The sequence below is a fragment of the Schistocerca americana genome, chromosome X, assembly GCF_021461395.2.
Source record: "Schistocerca americana isolate TAMUIC-IGC-003095 chromosome X, iqSchAmer2.1, whole genome shotgun sequence".
In the NCBI taxonomy this organism is placed as follows: Eukaryota; Metazoa; Arthropoda; class Insecta; order Orthoptera; family Acrididae; genus Schistocerca; species Schistocerca americana.
The window spans coordinates 574931704-574952822 of NC_060130.1; the positions used below are offsets into that span (position 1 = coordinate 574931704).

At 42.4% G+C, this 21119-nt stretch overlaps 1 protein-coding gene across 2 annotated transcripts in view; it reads right to left on the bottom strand.

The window, feature by feature from the left end:
- LOC124555244 (tolloid-like protein 1) overlaps positions 1–21119 on the bottom strand; it is a 584842-nt gene that overhangs the window by 248331 nt on the left and 315392 nt on the right. For both annotated transcript variants that reach the window (XM_047129105.1, XM_047129104.1), the window contains exon 4: positions 13837–14015. In XM_047129105.1, the coding sequence (XP_046985061.1) occupies positions 13837–14015 (179 nt within the window). The remainder of the gene's footprint in view (positions 1–13836; positions 14016–21119) is intronic.

Sequence of the window (21119 nt, forward strand, 5' to 3'; positions counted from 1 at the left end):
GAATACAATAGATAAGCAATGGGTAGCTTTGAGATATGAAATAGCGACGCCAGTAGAGGATCAAACAGGCAAAACGGACAAGGCATAGTAGAAATCCTTAGACAGCACATGAAATATTTAAATAAATAGACGAAGGAGAAAATACAAAATGTAGAACGTGAAATACGCAGAACGGAATACATATGTAAAGAAATGTAATTAACAGGAAGTGCAAAATGACAAAAGTAGGAATGGCCAGAGGAGAAATACAATGTTGTAGAAGCATACATGTCTATGGTAGATGAGGATGAGAAGGGAGATACTGTACGATACAGCGAGGAGAATTTGAGAATTATAGAGGTCTTTGAAAGAACATATCACGATAAAAATTATTACACCTGATATGCAAGACGTATGAGACCGGTGAAATACTGTCCGACTTCAGTATGAATGTACTAGCGTGGCATAACTAAATAAACACGAAAGATACCAACAGAAATCTATATTTACAAATTTACAGGACCTTACTCTATTTTTCGATGTAATCGCCGTAGCTGTCAAGGCATTTATTGTAACGTGAGACCATATTTTCCATTCCCATGTCGAACTCCTCTACCGCCAAAGATTTGAGTCCGGATGTCACTGCTTGTTTGAGGTCTTCATCATTTGAGACCAGATTTCTATCCAAATATTCCTTTAGGTTAGGGAATAAGTGATATACACTTCGTGCCAAGTCAGGGCTGTAAGCAGGATGTCCAGAAATATTCCACTTACCACGCTGAAGTTCTTACTTTGCCAACGACATTCCACGTATTCTACTCTAGGAGACATGGAATGTTGTCAGTTAAAGTGTTTTTCATTCATGATGCCGGCCGGAGTGGCCGTGCGGTTATAGGCGCTACAGTCTGGAACCGCGTGACCGCTACGGTTCTAGGGGACTGATGACCACAGTAGTTAAGTCCCATAGTGCTCAGAGCCATTTGAACCATTTTTCATTCATGACAATGTGCGGCCTCGTATATCAACATGAAAACAGCATGAACTTCACCGTCTTGAGTCGGGAATTTTTGGACATCCTCCTTACAGTCCTGACATGGTACCAAACGATTATAACTTAATTCCTAACTTGAAGGAATTTTTCGGTTGTAAAGGATGACCACCAGATATGAGCAGCGCCATCCCCACTCAAATCTTTGGCTGTAGAAGAGTACAACATGCGAATGAAGAAATTGTCCTCACATTACAATAAGTGCCTTGATAGCTGTGGCGACTATATTGAACAATAGAGTATGGTGCTGTAACTTTGTAAATAAAGTTTTGCGTTGATGTCTTTCGTCTTAGTTTGGTTACGCCAAAACGTTCTTTCTTTTCAAGACGACCTTCGTAATAATTCCAATTCCAAAGAAAAGAGTTGTGAATATTACCGAACCATCAATTTAATAAGTAATGGATGCAAAATGATAACACGAATCATTTATAGAAGAATTCGACAAAAGAACTAATAGAAGCTGACTTCGACAAAGATCAGTTTACGTTCCGGAGAAATGTAGAAACAAACAAGGCAATACTGACCCTATGATTTATCTTAGAAGATAGACTAAAGGAACATAAATCTGCGTTTATATCACTTGTAAATAGACAAAGCTTTTGACAATGTTGACTGGAATATACTGCATGAAATAATCATGTATAATATACAGAGAGCGAAACGTCATCTACAACATCTACTTAAAAGAGATTAGGAAAGGTATTTAAAAATTAGCAAGAAGACACAGTTACGGATTCCAAACATCATGTGGAAGCTTAATCTGATGCACATAAAAACATTAACGTTTGCTGATGACATTGTAATTAAGTCAGAAGCGACCAAGGATTTGAAAGCTCAGTTGAACGGAATGAAAAGTGTCTTGAAAAGGGATTGTGAGTTTAAATTCGACAAAAACACAACAAAGGTGGTGGAATATAGTCGAATTAAATTAGATGCTTAATCTGATGCACATAAAAACATTAACGTTTGCTGATGACATTGTAATTAAGTCAGAAGCGACCAAGGATTTGAAAGCTCAGTTGAACGGAATGAAAAGTGTCTTGAAAAGGGATTGTGAGTTTAAATTCGACAAAAACACAACAAAGGTGGTGGAATATAGTCGAATTAAATTAGATGGAGCTGAGGGAGTTAGATTAGGAAATGAGACAATAAAAGTAGTGGATGAATTTTGCTATTTGACTAGCGAAGTAACTGATGAAGACCGAAGTAAGAGGATTTAAAATGCACACGGCCAATATAAAAAAAGTTCTGAAGAAAGGTGATTTGTTAATATCGAATTATTCATTTTGATCAGTTCCTTATATTTAGCTCTATTTGATTTTCGAGGAGCTGAAAAACATGTTCAACAAGTATAGAACACAAGAGTACTCCAATTTGTAGAAAATCTTTCTAGTGACACCCTATCAGATCATATTAGGAAGTCTTTTCTGGAGGTAAGTCTGGAGTGGAGCCTTCTACGAAAGTGTCACATGGACGGTAAACAGTTCAGACAAGAAGGAAATAGAAGGTTTTGAAATGTGGTTCTATAGAAGAATGCTGAAGATGAGATTGGTGGACCGATCAGTAGTGCGGAGGTAATGAATCGAGCTGTGGAGTAAAGAAATGTGTGGAACAACTCGACTAAAAGATGGGAAGGTTGAGATATCAAGGTTCAAAATGGTTCAAATGGCTCTGAGCACTATGGGACTTAACTGCTGAGGTCATTAGTCCCCTAGAACTTAGAACTAGCTAAACCTAACTAACCTAAGGAAATCACAAACATCCATGCCCGAGGCAGGATTCGAACCTGCGACCGTAGCGGTCTTGCGGTTCCAGACTGCAGCGCCTTTAACCGCACGGCCACTTCGGCCGGCTAGATATCAAGGAATACTTAATTTGGCAGTGAAGGGAACCGTGAGGGGGGCGGCTAAAATTGTAGAAGAAGACCTAAAATTGATTACGGAAAGTAGGTTCAAATGTATGTAGGTTGTTGTAGTCAAGCAGAGATACAGAGGCTTGTACGGGATAGTCAGCGTGGAGAGTTGCATCAAATCAGTCTTCCAAATAAAGACCAAAATAACTAAAACGATTACCCCTGAATAAAAGTCTAATATGCAGAAGCAGTGCTGCATATGGAAATACTAAATCTACTACGTTTAATATCATTAGGTAAGAGAAATTAACGTCCTTTCAAATAGTACGTACTGTGGAACGACATCTGCCATGACTAGGCAAAGAAATGCATCAATAGAAATAGAAAAGTAAATCGCATTGCAGATACTAAATCTACTACGTTTAATATCATCAGGTAAGAGAAATTAACGTACTTTCAAATAGTACGTACTGTGGAACGACATCTGCCATGACTAGGCAAAGAAATGTATCAATAGAAATAGAAAAGTAAATCGCATTGCAGAGTCTGTACGAGCCAATTAATAGTCAGCTACAATTGCAACTTTGGAAAGTACAGTGATAAGTTTAAAATAGATAAATGACGTGGAGAAATTCTACTAGCAAAAACTGAAATGAACTATCGAACTGCTTTCGCCTATAAACATTACCATTCAACACAAACAAATTACAGTGCTGGACACTTTATATCAGTGACATCACGAACGTATTACAATAAAACACCTACAGTTTTTTCCTTAAGTTTGTTACTGACAATATAAATAGAACAGTTCCTTAAATATTTGTAATCAAGCGTATGGAAGAATAAAAGTAAAACAGCTCAGGCACAGCCACTGTGAGAATTTACGGGAAACCGCAGTGAGCCATGAGGCTCCGAGCTACACTTGGACTAATGCTACGTGATAGCGGGCGCAGGCAGTCAATTCTGATATCGGAGTAAACGCCTTGATTGCCTCATAAGATACCGTCAACCACTCCGAAGTAGGTTAAGCAGGAGCGATGGATCCTCTCAGTGCGGGTCGGCGCCACTGGAGCCCCTGCGTGTGTATGAAGAGCGCATGCGTGGGCCAGCGCATCGCATCCATTTCATTCTACGACACATTAGCACTCGTTAGGTACACAGAGAGGCCAGCCAAATTATGTCTGGATGATTTTTGTCGCCATGTTTCTTCGGGCTTTCGTTGTCAAACCTCATCGATAATGTGAAATACGAACGAGTCAAGCTAATCTTAACTAAAGAATGTGCCTGTGTCACAACAAACCTGAGAGATGTGTGAGATCACTGAAATAAAAATACCGCTTGATATTTATTAGAATAGGATAAGAGTGGTTGATTTGTTTGCAGAGCCCAACCTGCAATTACATGAGATAAAGCAGTGCGATAAACGAACAGCTTATGAGGAAGATTCTGAAATAAGGTATTTGCTTATCCATAGGAACTAAGCCATGGCAAATCTTACTCAGTGAAACATTTTTACACGGGGTGAGTCATCTAAGTTGTTAAGTTAGAACAGTTCAGGGACGTTTAAAATAACATTCTGAGCGATGATAATACGCAACAGGGTGAACCTGCTTTTCATTGTTTTCAATAGTGGCGAATGCTGCAGTGCATACAGAAGACTATATTACAATTTAATACTCCCGCCGATAAGGTCTGATAGGGTGTCACTAGAAAGATTTTCTACAAATTGGAGTACTCTAGTGTTCTATACTTTTTGGCCATGTTTGTCAGCTCCTCGAAAATCAAATAGAGCTAAATATAAGGAACTGATCAAAATGAAACTGTGGTACCTCGCTCGTTTCTTAGACAGATTAAGCTTTGCAGATTTTGCAGTCTTTCGGTTATAAGTTTTCAAAACGTCATCCAGTTATATAACAGCTATAACTACAATTGCATTCCAAGGTGACTGAAAGGAATGAGACGAACAGAAATGACACTTTCTTTCAAAGACACGAATTACACTGAAGTTATCGCAATCATGATGGTCCGCTGAACAATACAAAAGGCCGGACATGGGTCTTAATAGGGTGCGTGATAACCACAGACGGCAATGTATGATCTGCGACGTGCCCTCATTCTGGCGACAAGGATAGAAAGGAGTTCTTGTGGCAGGGCCTCCCATTCTTCCACCAGCGCGGCTGAGAACTGCTGAATGGTCGGTGGTGCACACGGACGTGCTACAACACGTTTCCGAAAGGTATACCATACGTGCTCGATAGGCTTTAAGTTGGGGATCGGACAAGCCAGTCCATTCACCGATTATCGTCTCGTTTCAAAAACTCCTCCACCCGGGCTGTGCGATGTGATCGCTCATTGTTATCTACAAAAACGAAGTCAGAACCGAATGCACCCCTGAAAAGACGCTAGTGAGGAAGGAGTACAGTATCACAATAACGTTCAGCGGTGAGTGTGCCATGTTCAAAGATTTTGAGGCCAGTACACCCATGCAACACTATGCCTCCCCACATAATAACATGTGCTCCACCAAAACGGTCATATTCGACAATGTTCCTCGGTGATTTACATCTTCCCACCCCTCGCCTGATTAGGGTATGTCCAGTATTGTTGAACATGTCGTTTTGGTGGTCCAGCTGCTATGGTGCGGGGAGGCATAATGTTGCATGGGCGTACTGGGCTCCAAATCTTTCAACGCGGTACCTTTACGGGTCAACGTTATTGGAACACTGTACTCTCCTCTTTCCAGGGTGCATTCGACCAAAACTTCATTTTTATGGATGACAATGCGCGGCCGCATATAACAGTCCAGTTGAAGGAGCTCTTGGAATGAAATGATATTCGGCGAATGGGCTAGCCTGCCCGTTCCCCTGACTTAAATACCATCGAAGACGTGTGCGATGCGTTGGGGAGACGTACTGGACCACGACCACATACACCAATGACAATCTAGCAGTGTTTTCAACCGCGCTGGTGGTGGAATGGAACGCCTAACACAAGAACTTCTTACCAACCTTGTGGCCAGCATGGGAGCACGTTACAGAGCGTGCATTGGTGTGCATGGTGATCACACACCTATTACGAACAATGCCCAGCCTTTCTTAATGTCCAGGGGACTATTACGGATGGGGGTGAAATGTGTAATTGTCGTATTTGCCATTTCCGTTCGTCTCATTGTATATCTCTTTCAGTTACCTTCTATGCTATATTGTTGCAATTCTTTCTATGACTGATCGAAGTTCCATAGAGCTATGGCACTTGGCAGTGACTCATAATGTGAAAATTACCGTCGTCCTTATGTTTTGAACACCAGTGTATTTGTTAGAATAGTGGAAGAGATCCAGCGAAAGGGCATTACTCTCATGTTCGCCTCTCTAAATAAATATAAAGGCAACAAAGTATAATAGTCGAAAATCAAGCTGCTAAATGGACATTTTGTCCAGTGCCAGAAGATGGTCCACCCTTGCCGCAATTCACGGCCGGTTTGTTTGTGAGCGCGAAGTTAGCGCCCGATAGCGTCTCAGCTGGGTTTCATAGGATTCAGATAAGCCGAATTTGAGGGCCAAAACATCAATGTGAGTTTATTATCATGCTACTCACACCATTGCAGCACGATTCTGGCGTTGTGACACTGGCAGTTATCCTGATGCAGGATGCCATCGCTGCTGAGGAAGACATCAAGCTTAAGGTGTTACAGGTGGCCCCTAGTAAAGTTCACGTAGTCCACAGCTGTCATGATGGCTTCGATTACTACCGCAGGTCCTGTGGAAGCCCACGTGAATGTACCCCATTACATAATACTGCTCCCACCGACGTACGTCCGTAGCTCGCTGCATGTTTCGGATGACAGCGTATCTGAACACGACCAGAACCTGGTTTAACGATAAATATGATTTACTCGACCAGGCGACATGATTCCATTGATCCGTTGTCCAATCTCGATGACGTCATGGGCACTGTAATCATAATTGGCGATGTTGTTGGATCAACGTGGGAACACGTAGGGGTCCTCTGCTGCGTTGTACGCTGAACGGCGCGCAACAAAACACTTGTGCCTGGGCCAGCACTGTACTCTGTCCTCAGAACTGCCACAGATCGCCGCCTATCCTGCTTTAGACAGCGGGAAAGCCTCTGATCCCTATTTTCTTTGATGAGGTATGGACGTCCAACTCCTTGTCGCCTGCTCGTTGTTTCAGAGTTCTTCAACCACTATCCATAGCTGCTCACGACAGTAGCACGCGAACGACCGGCCAGTTTTGCCATTTCCGAGATTCTCGCTCCCAGGCACTGGGCCACAACAATCTGTCTTTTGTGAAAGTCACTTAAGTCGACGGATTTCCGCATTTGATTCACGTATTGTCACTATAATGATTCTCCACTCGTTTCTGTTCCGTCATATACTTCTCTTATCGCGTCACGAGCCCTCAGCACTACCAGGGGTATACAACCTCGCGGTAGACAGTGATGAAAATGTTTCAGCTCATTAGTGTGTAGACATGACTTCCACTAATGAAAGATCTTTCCCTTTCTGCATTGCTTTACTCCTTTTCCTGTAGTTTGCCGACCCTATATGTGAGCTTACGAACCGTCTCAGGTTTGGTATTGGCAGAAAGCATGGACAGCCTTTTTTCCGAAAATTTGCAGAGAAACTTGTAATTTGATCCACTTAACAATATAAATGCTTTCAGTATTTTTTTTTGGTAGGAAAACTAACTAGAAATAGAATGGAACTAGCTAAATACAACATAGGAAATCTGGTGAAGAGAAAACTTAAAAGAAAGCCTTAAAAAAGGAATCTAAAGTAACAAAATTACAGACAGAGTGAGGTGGAGCCGTGGTTAGCACACTGGACTCGCTTTCGGGGAGGACGACTGATCCTGATTTAGGTTTTCCGTGGTTTCCCTAAATCGTTTCAGGTAAATGCCGGGATGTTTCCTATGAAAGGGCACGGTCGACTTCCTTTCCCATCCTTTCCTGACCCGAAGGGACCGACCATCTCGCTGTTCGAACCCCTCCCTCGAATCAACCAACCAACCAACCAACCAAAATTACAGGAAACAGAAAGCGACGTAACAAAATTTGGTTTAACATAAAATGCGAAGTAAAACATTTTTGCCAAATACTGCAGAGGACAAAGAATTAAGACAGATGTACACAAGTCATAACGTCGGCGAAGTGCTGAAGAAGAGAAGATTGAACTGGGGGGGCCGTACAGCAAGAATGACAGAGAATGGTCTACCCAGTGTAGCATTTTGAAGAACAATAGATGTGTAGTGTCGCTACCAAGTTAAGAGTAAAATTTGTGAGAATGTGTGGTGGAATATTGCATTATCAGCCGGTGAACGCCGTCTGTTGACATTTGGATTGAGGCAACAACCATGTGAAAATATTGTCAGATGGGTAGCCTTACTCGCAGTACCATCATGGCACAGGCATGGTAATGTCTCCAGCACCAGGATTTCAGTGGTGTTCCTGAGAAAGTTACTAAGTGCATTGGTGTCTGGTGTAAATAACTGTTGATTCTATAGCAGAGTAATTCTCAGTCCAGCAGTACCATCAGGACGCAGGGGCTACGATACACCAGGCAACGATATGGAGCCACCACCCACAATCACGGGTTCGAATCCCTGCCGGGGTACCTGCTTCCTGCACTAATTCTGCCCACCGGACTCGGTGCCACAGCGCTGTGAGCCGCCGATCTACTCGAGCAGCAGCCTGCCTCCTGTCAAGATGTAGCAGGTCGCACCCCGAGCACAGCAGCCGTCTTCCGACAATACGGTGGGCGCAAAATTCAAATGTCTCTGAGCACTATGGGATTTAACTTCTCAGGACATCAGTCCCCTAGAACTTAGAACTACTTAAACCTAACTATCCTAAGGACATCACACACATCCATACCCGAGGCAGGATTCGAACCTGCAACCGTAGCGGTCGCGCGGTTCCAAACTGTCGCGCCTAGAACCGCTCGGCCACCCCGGCCGGCACGGTGGCCGCACCTCTTGCCGCTCGCCGCTCCCTGGGTGCAGTCATTCACCTCCCCATAAAACCACCTTACACCTCTCTACAGACCAACGACGGTGTTCTATGGAACAGAATGAAAAATTCTTGTGAACGGTGGCCCTTACACAGCACCGAGGTCATCGGTCCCATCGGGTTAGGAAAGGACGGGGAAGGAAGTCGGCCGTGCCCTTTGATAGGAACCGATCCCTATGCACTATCGGCGGATCTTGCTGTAATTGACCTCTGTATACGAGCTGCAACGATCGTCCTCTGCAATATTTGACAGCAATTTCAATATTTATTTGGAATATATGTAGTTTCGCAGTTTCTACCAGTTAACTTCTTAGATCCACGAAAGCAATGATTACAGTTAATGCTCCCTTTTCAGTTCCATCTTTATCGTTACCTGGATAAGCATAACATATGTGAAAACTTTTAGACAGAATGTCTGAACCCATGTACCTCTACAATAATGACATTTCGAAATCAATCAGTTTCCTCAATTGAGTGAGTCCATGATTTTATCCATATGTCATGACTTATACGACGAAGAATGTTAAGCCCTATGTTCCTCAACACGTGTTGGTTAGATAATAGGGAAACATCCCACTCTGCCACAAAATGTATATTACACCCTGGTGTAATAATATTGGTAGTGATACGCAGTCTGCGACATTACAGAGATTACAAAGAATCCAATGACCAACATCGATAGCATTCTTTTGAAGACCAACATAAAATAAAACTTTGAAATTACGTGGCTTTGTAATATTAGAGAAAACTTCCGAGTTTTCACGTTCGCAGGAGTAGCAACACATATTTGCATGTACACTCTAAGACAAAAGAAACGACCAACCACGAAGCAATTATCCGAATAGAACGGAAATCGGTAGATGTTATGTACATGTACAGACAAACAGATGACGACAGTTTTAGAAAATCTGGATGATTTATTCAAGATAAAGCGCTTCAAAAACTGAGCAAGTCAATAACGCGTTGGTCCACCTCTGGATCTTTAGCAAGCAGTTATTCGGCTTGGCATTAATTGATGGAATTGTTGGATGGTCTCCTGTGGGATATCGTGCCGCACTTTAGATCGTCAAAATCCCGAGCTGGTTGGAGAGCCCTGCCGACATTGCTCCAAACTCTCTCAACCGACTAGAGATCCGGCGACCTTGCTCGCCGAGAGCCGCGCGGGGTAGCCGTGCGGTCTGCGGCGCCTTGCCATGGTTCGCGTGGCTCCCCGCGTCGGAGGTTCGAGTCCTCTCTATGGCATGGGTGTGTGTGTTGTCCTTAGCGTAAGTTAGTTTAAGTTGGATTAAGCAGTGTGTAAGCCTAGGGACCGATGACCTCAGCAGTTTGGCCCCATAGAACTTACCACAGATTTCCAAAATTTGCTCGCCGAGATAAGGTTTGGCAAACACGAGGACAAGCAGTGGAAACTGTCGCCGTGTCCGGGACGACATTATCTTGCTGAAATGTAAGCCCAACATGGCTTGCCATCAAGGGGAACAAAACTGGGGGTAGAATATCATCGATGTACCACTGTGCTATGAGGGTGCCGCGGATGACAACCAAAGGGATCTTGCTATGAAAAGAAATGGGACCTCAGACCACCACTCCTTGTTGTCGGGCCGTATGGCGGACGACATTTAGGTTGGTATCCCACTGCTATCCAGGGCGTCTCCATGCACGTCTTCGGCCTGGAATCTCACTGGCAGGACTAGAACTGTCTTCGGCGATAAGTCCCGCTTCGAACTGAGCCCCAATGACTAGCGAAGATGTGTCTGGAGACGCCCCAGACAACTGTAGGACACCAACCTGACTGTCGCCTGCCATTTGCCCCGACATCCAGGAGTGATGGTCTGGGGAGTCCATTTCATTTCATAGAAGGATCCCTTTGGTTGTCGTCCGTGGCACCCTTGCAGCACAGCGGTACATCTATGATGTTCTACGCCACGTTTTTTTGCCTTTCATGGCAAGCCATCCTGGGACTACATTTCAGCATTATAATCACTGCTCGCACACGGAGACAGTTTGTACTGTTTGTCTTCGTAATTGCCAAATCTCATCTTGATGAGCAATGTCGCCGGATCTTTCTCCAGTTGAGAAAGTTTGGAGCATGATGGACAGGGCTCTCCAATCAGCTCAGAATTCTGGCTATCTAAAAGACCAGTTGTACAGAATTTGGCAGATATCCCTGAGGAGGACATCGAACAATCAATGCCAAGTCGAGTAACTGCTTGCATAAGGGCCAGAGGGGATGCAACGCGTTGTGGACCTGCTCAACTTATTAAATTATTGTTCTTGAATAAATCATCAATTTTTTCTGAAACTGTAATATTATGTTTGCGTGTACATGCACGTGCATCGCAACTGCCGATTTCCGTCCCATTCGGACAACTGCTTCGAAGTGCGTCTTCATTTTTGTCTTGGTGTGTATTACTGGACTAGCGACCCGCCCTGGTTTCGCACTAGTAGCGCTAACAAGTAAATCTACCCAAGGGATAAACTTAGCTTGTGATCGCATTTTAATCTGTTGTAGTGTAGAGCAAAATAATATACAGATGTTCAAAAAAATGGCTCTGAGCACTATGGGACTTAACAGCTGTGGTCATCAGTCCCCTAGAACTTAGTACTACTTAAACCTAACTAACCTAAGGACATCACACACATCCATGCCCGAGGCAGGATTCGAACCTGCGACCGTAGCAGTCGCACTAATATACAGATGTAAAAAACTTAAAAGTGCTATGGATTTTAATGTGCGTTACAAAGATGCACCCCCTATTTGTCAGAAAAGTCGTTTTTTCAAAATCCTCCCCCCTTCAAATTATTTTGCTTTTCGTTTCGACGTTTGACTAATAGCAAAACGTGTAGTATCGCTAGCACCAACCTGCATTATATATAATTGTTATTCCAAGTATGCATTTCTCAGGAATAAGCTAGTAATATCTTTATATCACTAGACGCAGCCCGATATATGTCCGCCTCAGTGCCAATTGTTACATTGGATTGGTCAATAATTCTTTCCCAGATAAATGTATTCTGTATGTATTTATGAATTCTAAAATACTTTGTATTGTATTTTTTGTTTTGTTTTTACATTTTGTGTGTTTTTCTGTTGTTTCCAAGTTGTAACCTTTTCAGATTTAATTATGTTATATTTGAAATTGTTTGTACATTACTGTCGTAATATTAAAGTAAATGTGAGCAATAATGAGGAAGCACAGAACTTTCCTTGTCAAAAAATGCTGACTGGAATGGGATTTCGAAAAAATGGTTCAAATGGCTCTAAGCACTATGGGACTTAACATCTGAGGTCATCAGTCCCCTAGAACTTAAAACTACTTAAACCTAACTAACCTACGGACATCACACACATCCATGCCCGAGGCGCCAGCTGGGGTGGCCGAGCGGTTCTAGGCGCTACAGTCTGGAACCACGCAACCGCTACGGTCGCAGGTTCGAATCCTGCCTCGGGCATGGATGTGTGTGATGTCCTTAGGTTAGTTAGGTTTAAGTAGTTCTAAGTTCTAGGGGACTGATGACCTCAGAAGTTGAGCCCCATAGTGCTCAGAGCTATTTCAACCATTTAGCCATGCCCGAGGCAGGATTAGAGCCTGCGACCGTAGCGGTCGCGTAGTTCCGGACTGAAGTGCCTAGAATCGCTCGGCCACACCGGCCAGCTAGATTTCGAAAACTTGACTTTTCTGACACCTACGGGTGCGCCGTTGTAACGTGCATTAAAATCCCAGAACTTGTATTTGAATTTTTTTGTGTGTTACCATTTCCACAGTATTCATTCAGAAATATTAAATTAAATTTTTACAAGGGGATGTTTCACAAGCTTAACTGCTTTATGGGCACGTATAAAAAAAATGTATGTCTTCATTTGCTCTACACTACAACATACTCAAAGCCGATCAAAATAGAAATATATTCCTTGGGTGGGTTTATTTGTATCTACAGCTTGTTTGGTAGCGGTAATAAATTGTACTCGCAAACCTTCCTCGTCACTCAACCTATCTGTTACTGGAAACCATTTCAAAGTCCCTACAATAGTCCCTGAGATTAGTCTTGACATGTAGAAGGAGAAACACGAAGGAGCACTATAATTCATCATAGTTCAGTTAGATTGTACGAAGTACTGTATTTATCAATTATACACACAAATCTTCCTCGTGGAATAGTCTATCCTTAGTTAAAACCGAACCAAAATCCTACAGTAGTTCCTGAGGTTAACCGTCACATAGAAACAGATACTGCGGTGGCTGACTAAATTATGTATGTTTGTATAAAGTTTGTGGAACGAAGATTTCATGGTATATATTGCGTCTAGATAATTTAATGCAGCAGGCATCGTATATTACGAACAAATTACAGTACACAGACTTCAGTAAATGCCCAGGTTTCATCTATAGGTTGCAACATGTAGGAATGCGTTAATAGATTAGCCAAGCACTGATTGCTAGAAACTTTGGAATGAAGAACACACTTCCTACGCCGCAATTACAGTATAGATAATTTTATTGCTGCGACAGGTTTCAACAATCATATGTTGCCATCATCGTATCTTATGGAACTTGTAAAAGTGCCATAAATGTTCCGCAAGGTCGTATGATGGCAGCGTAAGACTGCTGAAACCGGTCACCTGGGAGCAAAGACATTTTCTATAGTGCGATCGCGGTGTACGAGGTGTATTCTTCAGTTGCAACCATAAAGATCGCCTCCACAGCACAACATGTGTACCTTAAAAACTAGAAACAAGAGAACTTGCCAAAATATGTCGAGTTTTACAGACACCAGGCTATACCGGAGCGGCTAATTTTTTCCAGACATTTACCCGAATCACGTGGTATTATTACATGTTTATGTATTGGCTGGTTGATTGTGGAAAAACAAATTTTATTACTACGTAAGAGAGTATTTTTAATTAGAATGTGAGTAATGCAATGCTTACCTGTCATGATATTCTCGCGCACGATCTGCACGTGGTGGTCGCGGTCTGGGCGGGTGTGTTCGTGCCAGAAGCCTACTACGTGGCCCAGCTCGTGTACAACGATGCCGAACTTGTCGCAGTTCTTGCCGATGCTGATAGCTTGTGGGCCATTCCCACGCTTCCCCACGAAAGAGCAGCATCTACATAAGACCAACAGAAAACTATGTCGGGAAATGGGCCGGAATTTTTTTGGTGCTCTCCGAGATAAGATTTACACTACGGATCTGTGCGGTTTTGCTATAATGCACACTGCCAGATTCATTAACGTTTATCAATGCATATTTTGTAAATAAAATACGCCTTCTCTTGTTGCACTGTGTTTTATTCTCCCTGATGTGTTTCTCCTTTTTTCACTTTGAGGCATCACCAGTGGGATCTATGATGGTACAGTTATGATACACCTTTGTCTTGATATGTATTATTCATATGTTATAAAACACTTCACTTCTCGCTTTTTATGCAAATAAGTGATTACTTACGGTTCTTCGTGTTTTTCGTTCGCATCTGCGTTTCCTCTCATCTGGTCACCTGCTGGAGGTCGCACTGCCGCTCTATTTACGAAACATAACCATGTCGTTACCGAAGCATAAGCATGTTTTCATGTTTCGAACATTTTTCTTCCCACTTTTCATTTTGTTTGCCCTTGGTGTTGAGATGCACTATCAGTCTTCTGTCACAAGGGCAAACAAAATGAAAAGTGGGAAGAAAAATGTTCGAAACGTAAAAACATGCTAACGTTTCGTGAATAGACAATAGGGCAAACAAAATGAAAAGTGGGAAGAAAAATGTTCGAAACGTAAAAACACGCTTACGTTTCGTGAATAGACCGGTAGTGCGACCTCCAGCATGTGATCAGATGAGAGGATGCGCAGATACCAACTATAAACGCAAAGAACTGTAAGTAATCACTTATTTACATAAAAAGCGAGATGTGAACTGTTTTACAATCTACGAATAATAAATATCAAAATTAAAGTGTATCATAACTGTATCGTTATAGATCCCTCCGATGATGTCTTAAAGTAAAAATGGCATTCACAACAGCTTCCAGTCGTTTGGAATGGATACGTGCAGGTCCTGTGTGGTTTTCACGGGACCCTTGTACTATTCTTCCTGCAAAATAGTGACAAGTTCAGGTAACGACGATGGTAGTGGACACGAATCACACACTCTTCTCTCCAAATCAGACCACAAAAGCTCAATAATGTTGAGATCTGGTGACTGCGGTGGCCTGGGGAGATGCAATTCGTCCTCATGCCTGGACGGTGGTAGCTGTGTGGATAGGGACACTGTAGTCTTGAAACACAGAACGTTGTTGAAAATTTGTGGTAAGTTCCTATGGGATCAAACTGCTGAGGTCATCGGTCCCTAGGCTTACACACTAACTTAAACTAACGTACGCTAAGGACAACACACACACCCATGCCCGAGGGAGGACTCGAATCTCCGACGGAGGGAGCCGCGCGAACCATGGCAAGACGCCCAAGACCTCGCGGCAGAATGTTGTTGTTGCGGTCTTCAGTAGGATGAAAGTCTCTTTATTTCTAAATAAATACTGGAATCTACACCCATCTGAACAACCTTACTGTATTCGAGCCTTGGACTTCCATTACAATTTTTACCCCTCCTCCACTCTTCCTTTCGTTATCAAATTTACTATTCATTGTCCCAATCAGTTGCTCAGTCTGTTCCCAGTTAGCCAACAGGATTCTTCTATAGCATCACATTTCAAAAACTTCTTCTCTTATCACAACTGCTTATCGTACACGTTTCACTTCCGTAGAAAAGAAATACCTTCAAAATTCCTATACTTAAAAATTATAATAGACGTTCAGCAATTAATCTTTTTCAGAAAGGCTTTCCCTCTAATATCCAGCCTGAAATTCATGTGCTATCCACTTCGGCCATCATCGGTTATTTTACTGCCTGAATAACAAAACTTTTAGTTTATCATTTCCTAATATAATTTCCTCAGCATCGCCTAATTTAATTGGTGTACGATCAGTTATCCTCGTTTTACTCCTCTCGATGTTCATCCTCTAACCACGTTTCAGAGCATTACCTATTCTGTTAAACTGTTTTTCCTAGACATTTGTCGTCTCTGACAAAATTACAGTTGTCATCTCAAATCTTAACATTTTTATTTCTTCTTCCTGAACTTCAATTTCTCTTACACTTTTCTCCTTGTATCACAGCTTGCTCAGTCTGTAGACTGAATGACATCGATGACAGGTTGCAACCCTCTCTCAATTCCTTGTCAACTACGGCTTTTCTTTCATGTCCTTCGACTCTTAGAACTGTAGTCTGGTTTTTCTATTGGTTGCATATAACATTTCGGCCCCTGTGTTTCATTCTTACTACACTGAAAATTAAGAGAATATATCAGTTCATATTGTTAATGGCTTTTTCCAAATCAATAAATGCTATAAAACGCAGATTTTCCTTTTTTCAATCTTATCGCTGTACAGAGTATCTCAATAGGAGGAATGGTCAATATTCAGATACAGTATATGACAGGGACGATCATTTGAAGCAAAAGAACCTAGTAAACAAGGGCTCTAAACCACGTCCCTTGAGAGCTATGAGTACTTCTTCATCTTCGACTTTGTGAAAAAAATCTCCTGTATTGCAAGCTCTTTGATTTCCATCTTTCGGGCTGTGGTAGTATTGACCAAAACAAGAATGCCTCAATAACCATGAGCTCTTTTTAACCTTCGCTACTGTGAAAAGCATCTCTTCTACAGAACTTGCGCTCATATGCCTTACTGTCACTTGCCTATGCATCCGCCTCAAAAAATCGATTTTAATTTTAATCTTAACTCGAAGTTTCGATTTTTCGAACAAAAATGTAGTTAAAAGAACTGAACCGAACATCGGAAAGTTGTTTAAATACCAACTTAAAGACCACTCCGCGTGCGGCCACACTCATATTTTCTCTATTTTCACACGACTTAGGGCCTCTGTTTTCATTTGACTCCCACTCGAGAAATATGTACAATACAACTGTTTTTCGAGTTGGTTGCCCTGTTAGAAGATCCGCTTTGCGATAATCTTGTGTTTCCCCATGTATATTCTTGGTTTTCGAGCGGTGTTTTGCTTACCAACTTTTCTGTAGTGTGAGTTGTTACTATTTTGTCACTCTAGAAAGTTATTATGCCTCCAAAAAGTGTTTTGGTACTGGAAAACGTAAGATTTATGGCAGTCGGGTAATTGGCCAGGAAGCAGAAACTATGGAAGTGCATCTATAGACCGACTTGATGTTAGGTCGATCCCAAGTGCCTCAAGACACAAGCTCAAATATTTGAAAACCCAAAGTGAAACATTTAAGGAAACTGATTAAGACAATGTAACTGAATGGAGTTTCATAATTAGTGGACTGAGTGCTTTGTGTAGGCTTCTAAAGGATTTTACTGTGTGTGCAATATGTGGAATACTTGATACTAAAATTGCAGAAGATTTTGAAGGCAGAAAATTGTGGCCAGAAAGCTTCAAACGTTTTGTAATTTCCGTGGAGTAATTAAAACTGGGTATTCTTTTGGATTATACAGAGGAAGAGATTACAATTGAAATATTAGAATAGCATACATAAGAGCAGCAAAAACTTTTATGCTGTCATATATACACCAGCACTTCCAAGACATGAGAAATACACACGGGTACTTCTTAACAGTATCAGTCCACCGAGCGCTGCATTTATGAAGAAAGAAGAGGGACACGTAAACCAAGATTATTCAGATGGAATGTATTAGGAACAAAAGAGGTGAGTCATAGATCAAATACGCTATGTGATCAAAAGTATCCGGACACCTGGCTGAAAAAGACTTAGAAGTTTGTGGCGTCCTCCATCGGTGATGCTGGGATTCAACATGGTGTTGGCCCACCCTTAGCCTTGATGTCAGCTTCCACTTTCGCAGGCATACGTTCAATTAGGTGCTGGAAGGTTTCTCGGAGAATGGCAGCCCATTCTTCACGGAATGCTGTATTGAGGAGAGGTATAGATGTCGGTCGATGGGGCCTGGCACGAAGTCGGCATTCGAAAACATTCCAAAGGTGTTCTATAGCATTCAGGTCAGGACCCTGTGGAGACCAGTCCATTACAGGGATGTTATTGTTATCTAACCACAGGCCGTGCATTATGAACAGGTGCTCAATCGTGTTGAAAGATGCAATCGCCATCCGCATTGCTCTTCAACAGTGGGAAGCAACAAGGTGCTTAAAACATCAATGTACGCCCGTGTGTGATGGTGCCCCTCCATGAAAAATCCGACCACACCATAACACCACCGCCTCCGAATTTTACTGTTGGCACTACACACGCTCGCAGATGATGTTCGCCGGGCATTCGTCATACCCACACCCTGCCATCGGATCACCACATTGTGTCCCGTGATTCGTCCCTCCACACAACGTTTTTCCACTACTCAGTCGTCCAATATTTAAGCTCCTTACACCAAGCGAGACGTTGTTTGGCATTTACCGGCATGATGTGTGGCTTACGAGCAGCCGCTCGACCATGAAATTCAAGCTTTCTCACCTACTGACTAACTGCCATAGTCCTTGCAGTGGATCCTGATGCAGTTTGGAATTCCTGTGTGATGGTCTGGATTGACGTCTGCCTATTGCTCATTACGACCTTCTTCAACAGTCTGCGGTCTCTGTCTGTCAACAGACGAGGTTGGCCTGTACGCTTTTGGGCTGTACGTGTTCCTTCACGTTTCCGCTTCACTATCACATTGGAACCAGTGGACCTAGGTATGTTTAGGAGTGTGGAAATCTTGCGTACAGACGTATGAAATCGCAGAATATCTGAGTGACCACCATCAAACGTTCATTTCTGAGGAAGAGGATGTGGAACAAAAATGGAAAAAATTCAGAAACATCGTCCAGTACGCCTTAGATAAGTTCGTACCGACTAAGGTCCAAAGCGAGGGGAAAGATCCACCGTGGTATAACAATCATGTACTAAAGGTACTACGGAAACAAAGAAAGCTTCATCATAGGTTTAAGAGTAGTCGAATCATAGCTGATAAGGAAAAGCTGAACGAAGCGAAAAAGAGCGTAAAGAGAGCAATGAGAGAAGCATTCAACGAATTCGAACATAAAACATTGGCAAACAATCTAAACAAGAACCCTAAAAAGTTTTGGTCATATGTAAAATCGGTAAGCGGATCTAAATCCCCTATTCAGTCACTCGTTGACCACGATGGCACCGAAACAGAGGACGACCGAAGAAAGGCAGAAATACTGAATTCAGTGTTCCGAAACTGTTTCACTGCGGAAAATCGTAACACGGTCCCTGACTTCAGCCGTCGCACGGACGCCAAAATGGAAAATATTGAAATAAACGATATCGGAATTGAAAAACAACTGCTATCACTTAGTAGCGGAAAAGCATCCGGACCAGACGAGATACCCTTAAGATTCTACAGTGATTATGCTAAAGAACTTGCCCCCTTTCTATCAGCAATTTATCGTAGATCGCTGGAAGAACGTAAAGTACCTAGCGACTGGAAGAAAGCGCAGGTCGTTCCCATTTTCAAGAAGGGTCATAAATCAGATGCGAATAATTATAGGCCTATTTCGCTTACGTCAATCTGTTGTAGAATAATGGAACATGTTTTGTGTTCTCGTATTATGACGTTCTTAGATAATACAAATCTCCTTCATCATAACCAACATGGATTCCGCAAACAGAGATCATGTGAAACTCAGCTCGCCCTATTTGCCCAAGAAATTCACAGTGCCGTAGACACTGGCGAGCAGATTGATGCCGTATTCCTGGACTTCAGGAAGGCATTTGATACGGTTCGGCACTTACGTTTAGTGAAAAAAATACGAGCTTACGGAATATCGGACCAGGTTTGTGATTGGATTCAGGATTTCCTAGAAGAAAGAACACAACATGTCATTCTTAACGGTTCAAAATCTGCAGATGTAGAGGTAATTTCAGGAGTACCACAGGGAAGCGTGATAGGACCTTTATTGTTTACAATATACATAAATGACTTAGTTGACAACATCGGTAGCTCCGTGAGGCTATTTGCAGATGACACGGTTGTCTACAAGAAAGTAGCAACATCAGAAGACTCGTACGTACTCCAGGAGGACCTGCAGAGGATTAATGCATGGTGCGACAGCTGGCAGCTTTCCCTAAACGTAGATAAATGTAATATAATGCGCATACATAGGGGCAGAAATCCATTCCAGTACGATTATGCCATAGGTGGTAAATCATTGGAAGCGGTAACGACCGTAAAATACTTAGGAGTTACTATCCGGAGCGATCTGAAGTGGAATGATCACATAAAACAAATAGTGGGAAAAGCAGGCGCCAGGTTGAGATTCATAGGAAGAATTCTAAGAAAATGTGACTCATCGACGAAAGAAGTAGCTTACAAAACGCTTGTTCGTCCGATTCTTGAGTATTGCTCATCAGTATGGGACCCTTACCAGGTTGGATTAATAGAAGAGATAGACATGATCCAGCGAAAAGCAGCGCGATTCGTCATGGGGACATTTAGTCAGCGCGAGAGCGTTACGGAGATGCTGAACAAGCTCCAGTGGCGGACACTTCAAGAAAGGCGTTACGCAATACGGAGAGGTTTATTATCGAAATTACGAGAGAGCACATTCCGGGAAGAGATGGGCAACATATTACTACCGCCCACATATATCTCGCGTAATGATCACAACGAAAAGATCCGAGAAATTAGAGCAAATACGGAGACTTACAAGCAGTCGTTCTTCCCACGCACAATTCGTGAATGGAACAGGGAAGGGGGGATCAGATAGTGGTACAATAAGTACCCTCCGCCACACACCGTAAGGTGGCTCGCGGAGTATAGAAAAAAAAAAAAAAAAAAAAAAAAAAAAAAAAAAAAAAAAGCAAGTGACACGCAATCACCTGACGACGTTCGAAGTCCGTGAGTTCTGCGGAGCGCCCCATTCTGCTCTCTCGCGATGTCTAATTACCAGTGAGGTCGCTGATATGGAGTACCTGGCAGTAGGTGGCAGCACAATGTACCTAATATGAAAAAGTATGTTTTTACGGGGTGTCCGGATACTTTTGATCACTTAGTGTATAACTTTGAACTGAAGTTTCCGAGAATTTCATTTTCTGAAATGTTTATTTTTCGCACAAAAATGTATCTGAGCTAGAAGACTGAAATTTTTTGGAGGACAATAGACTAGAAAAATGCTCACTGAGTAATTGCAAAAAAGTAGCCTTAATTATGATTATCGGA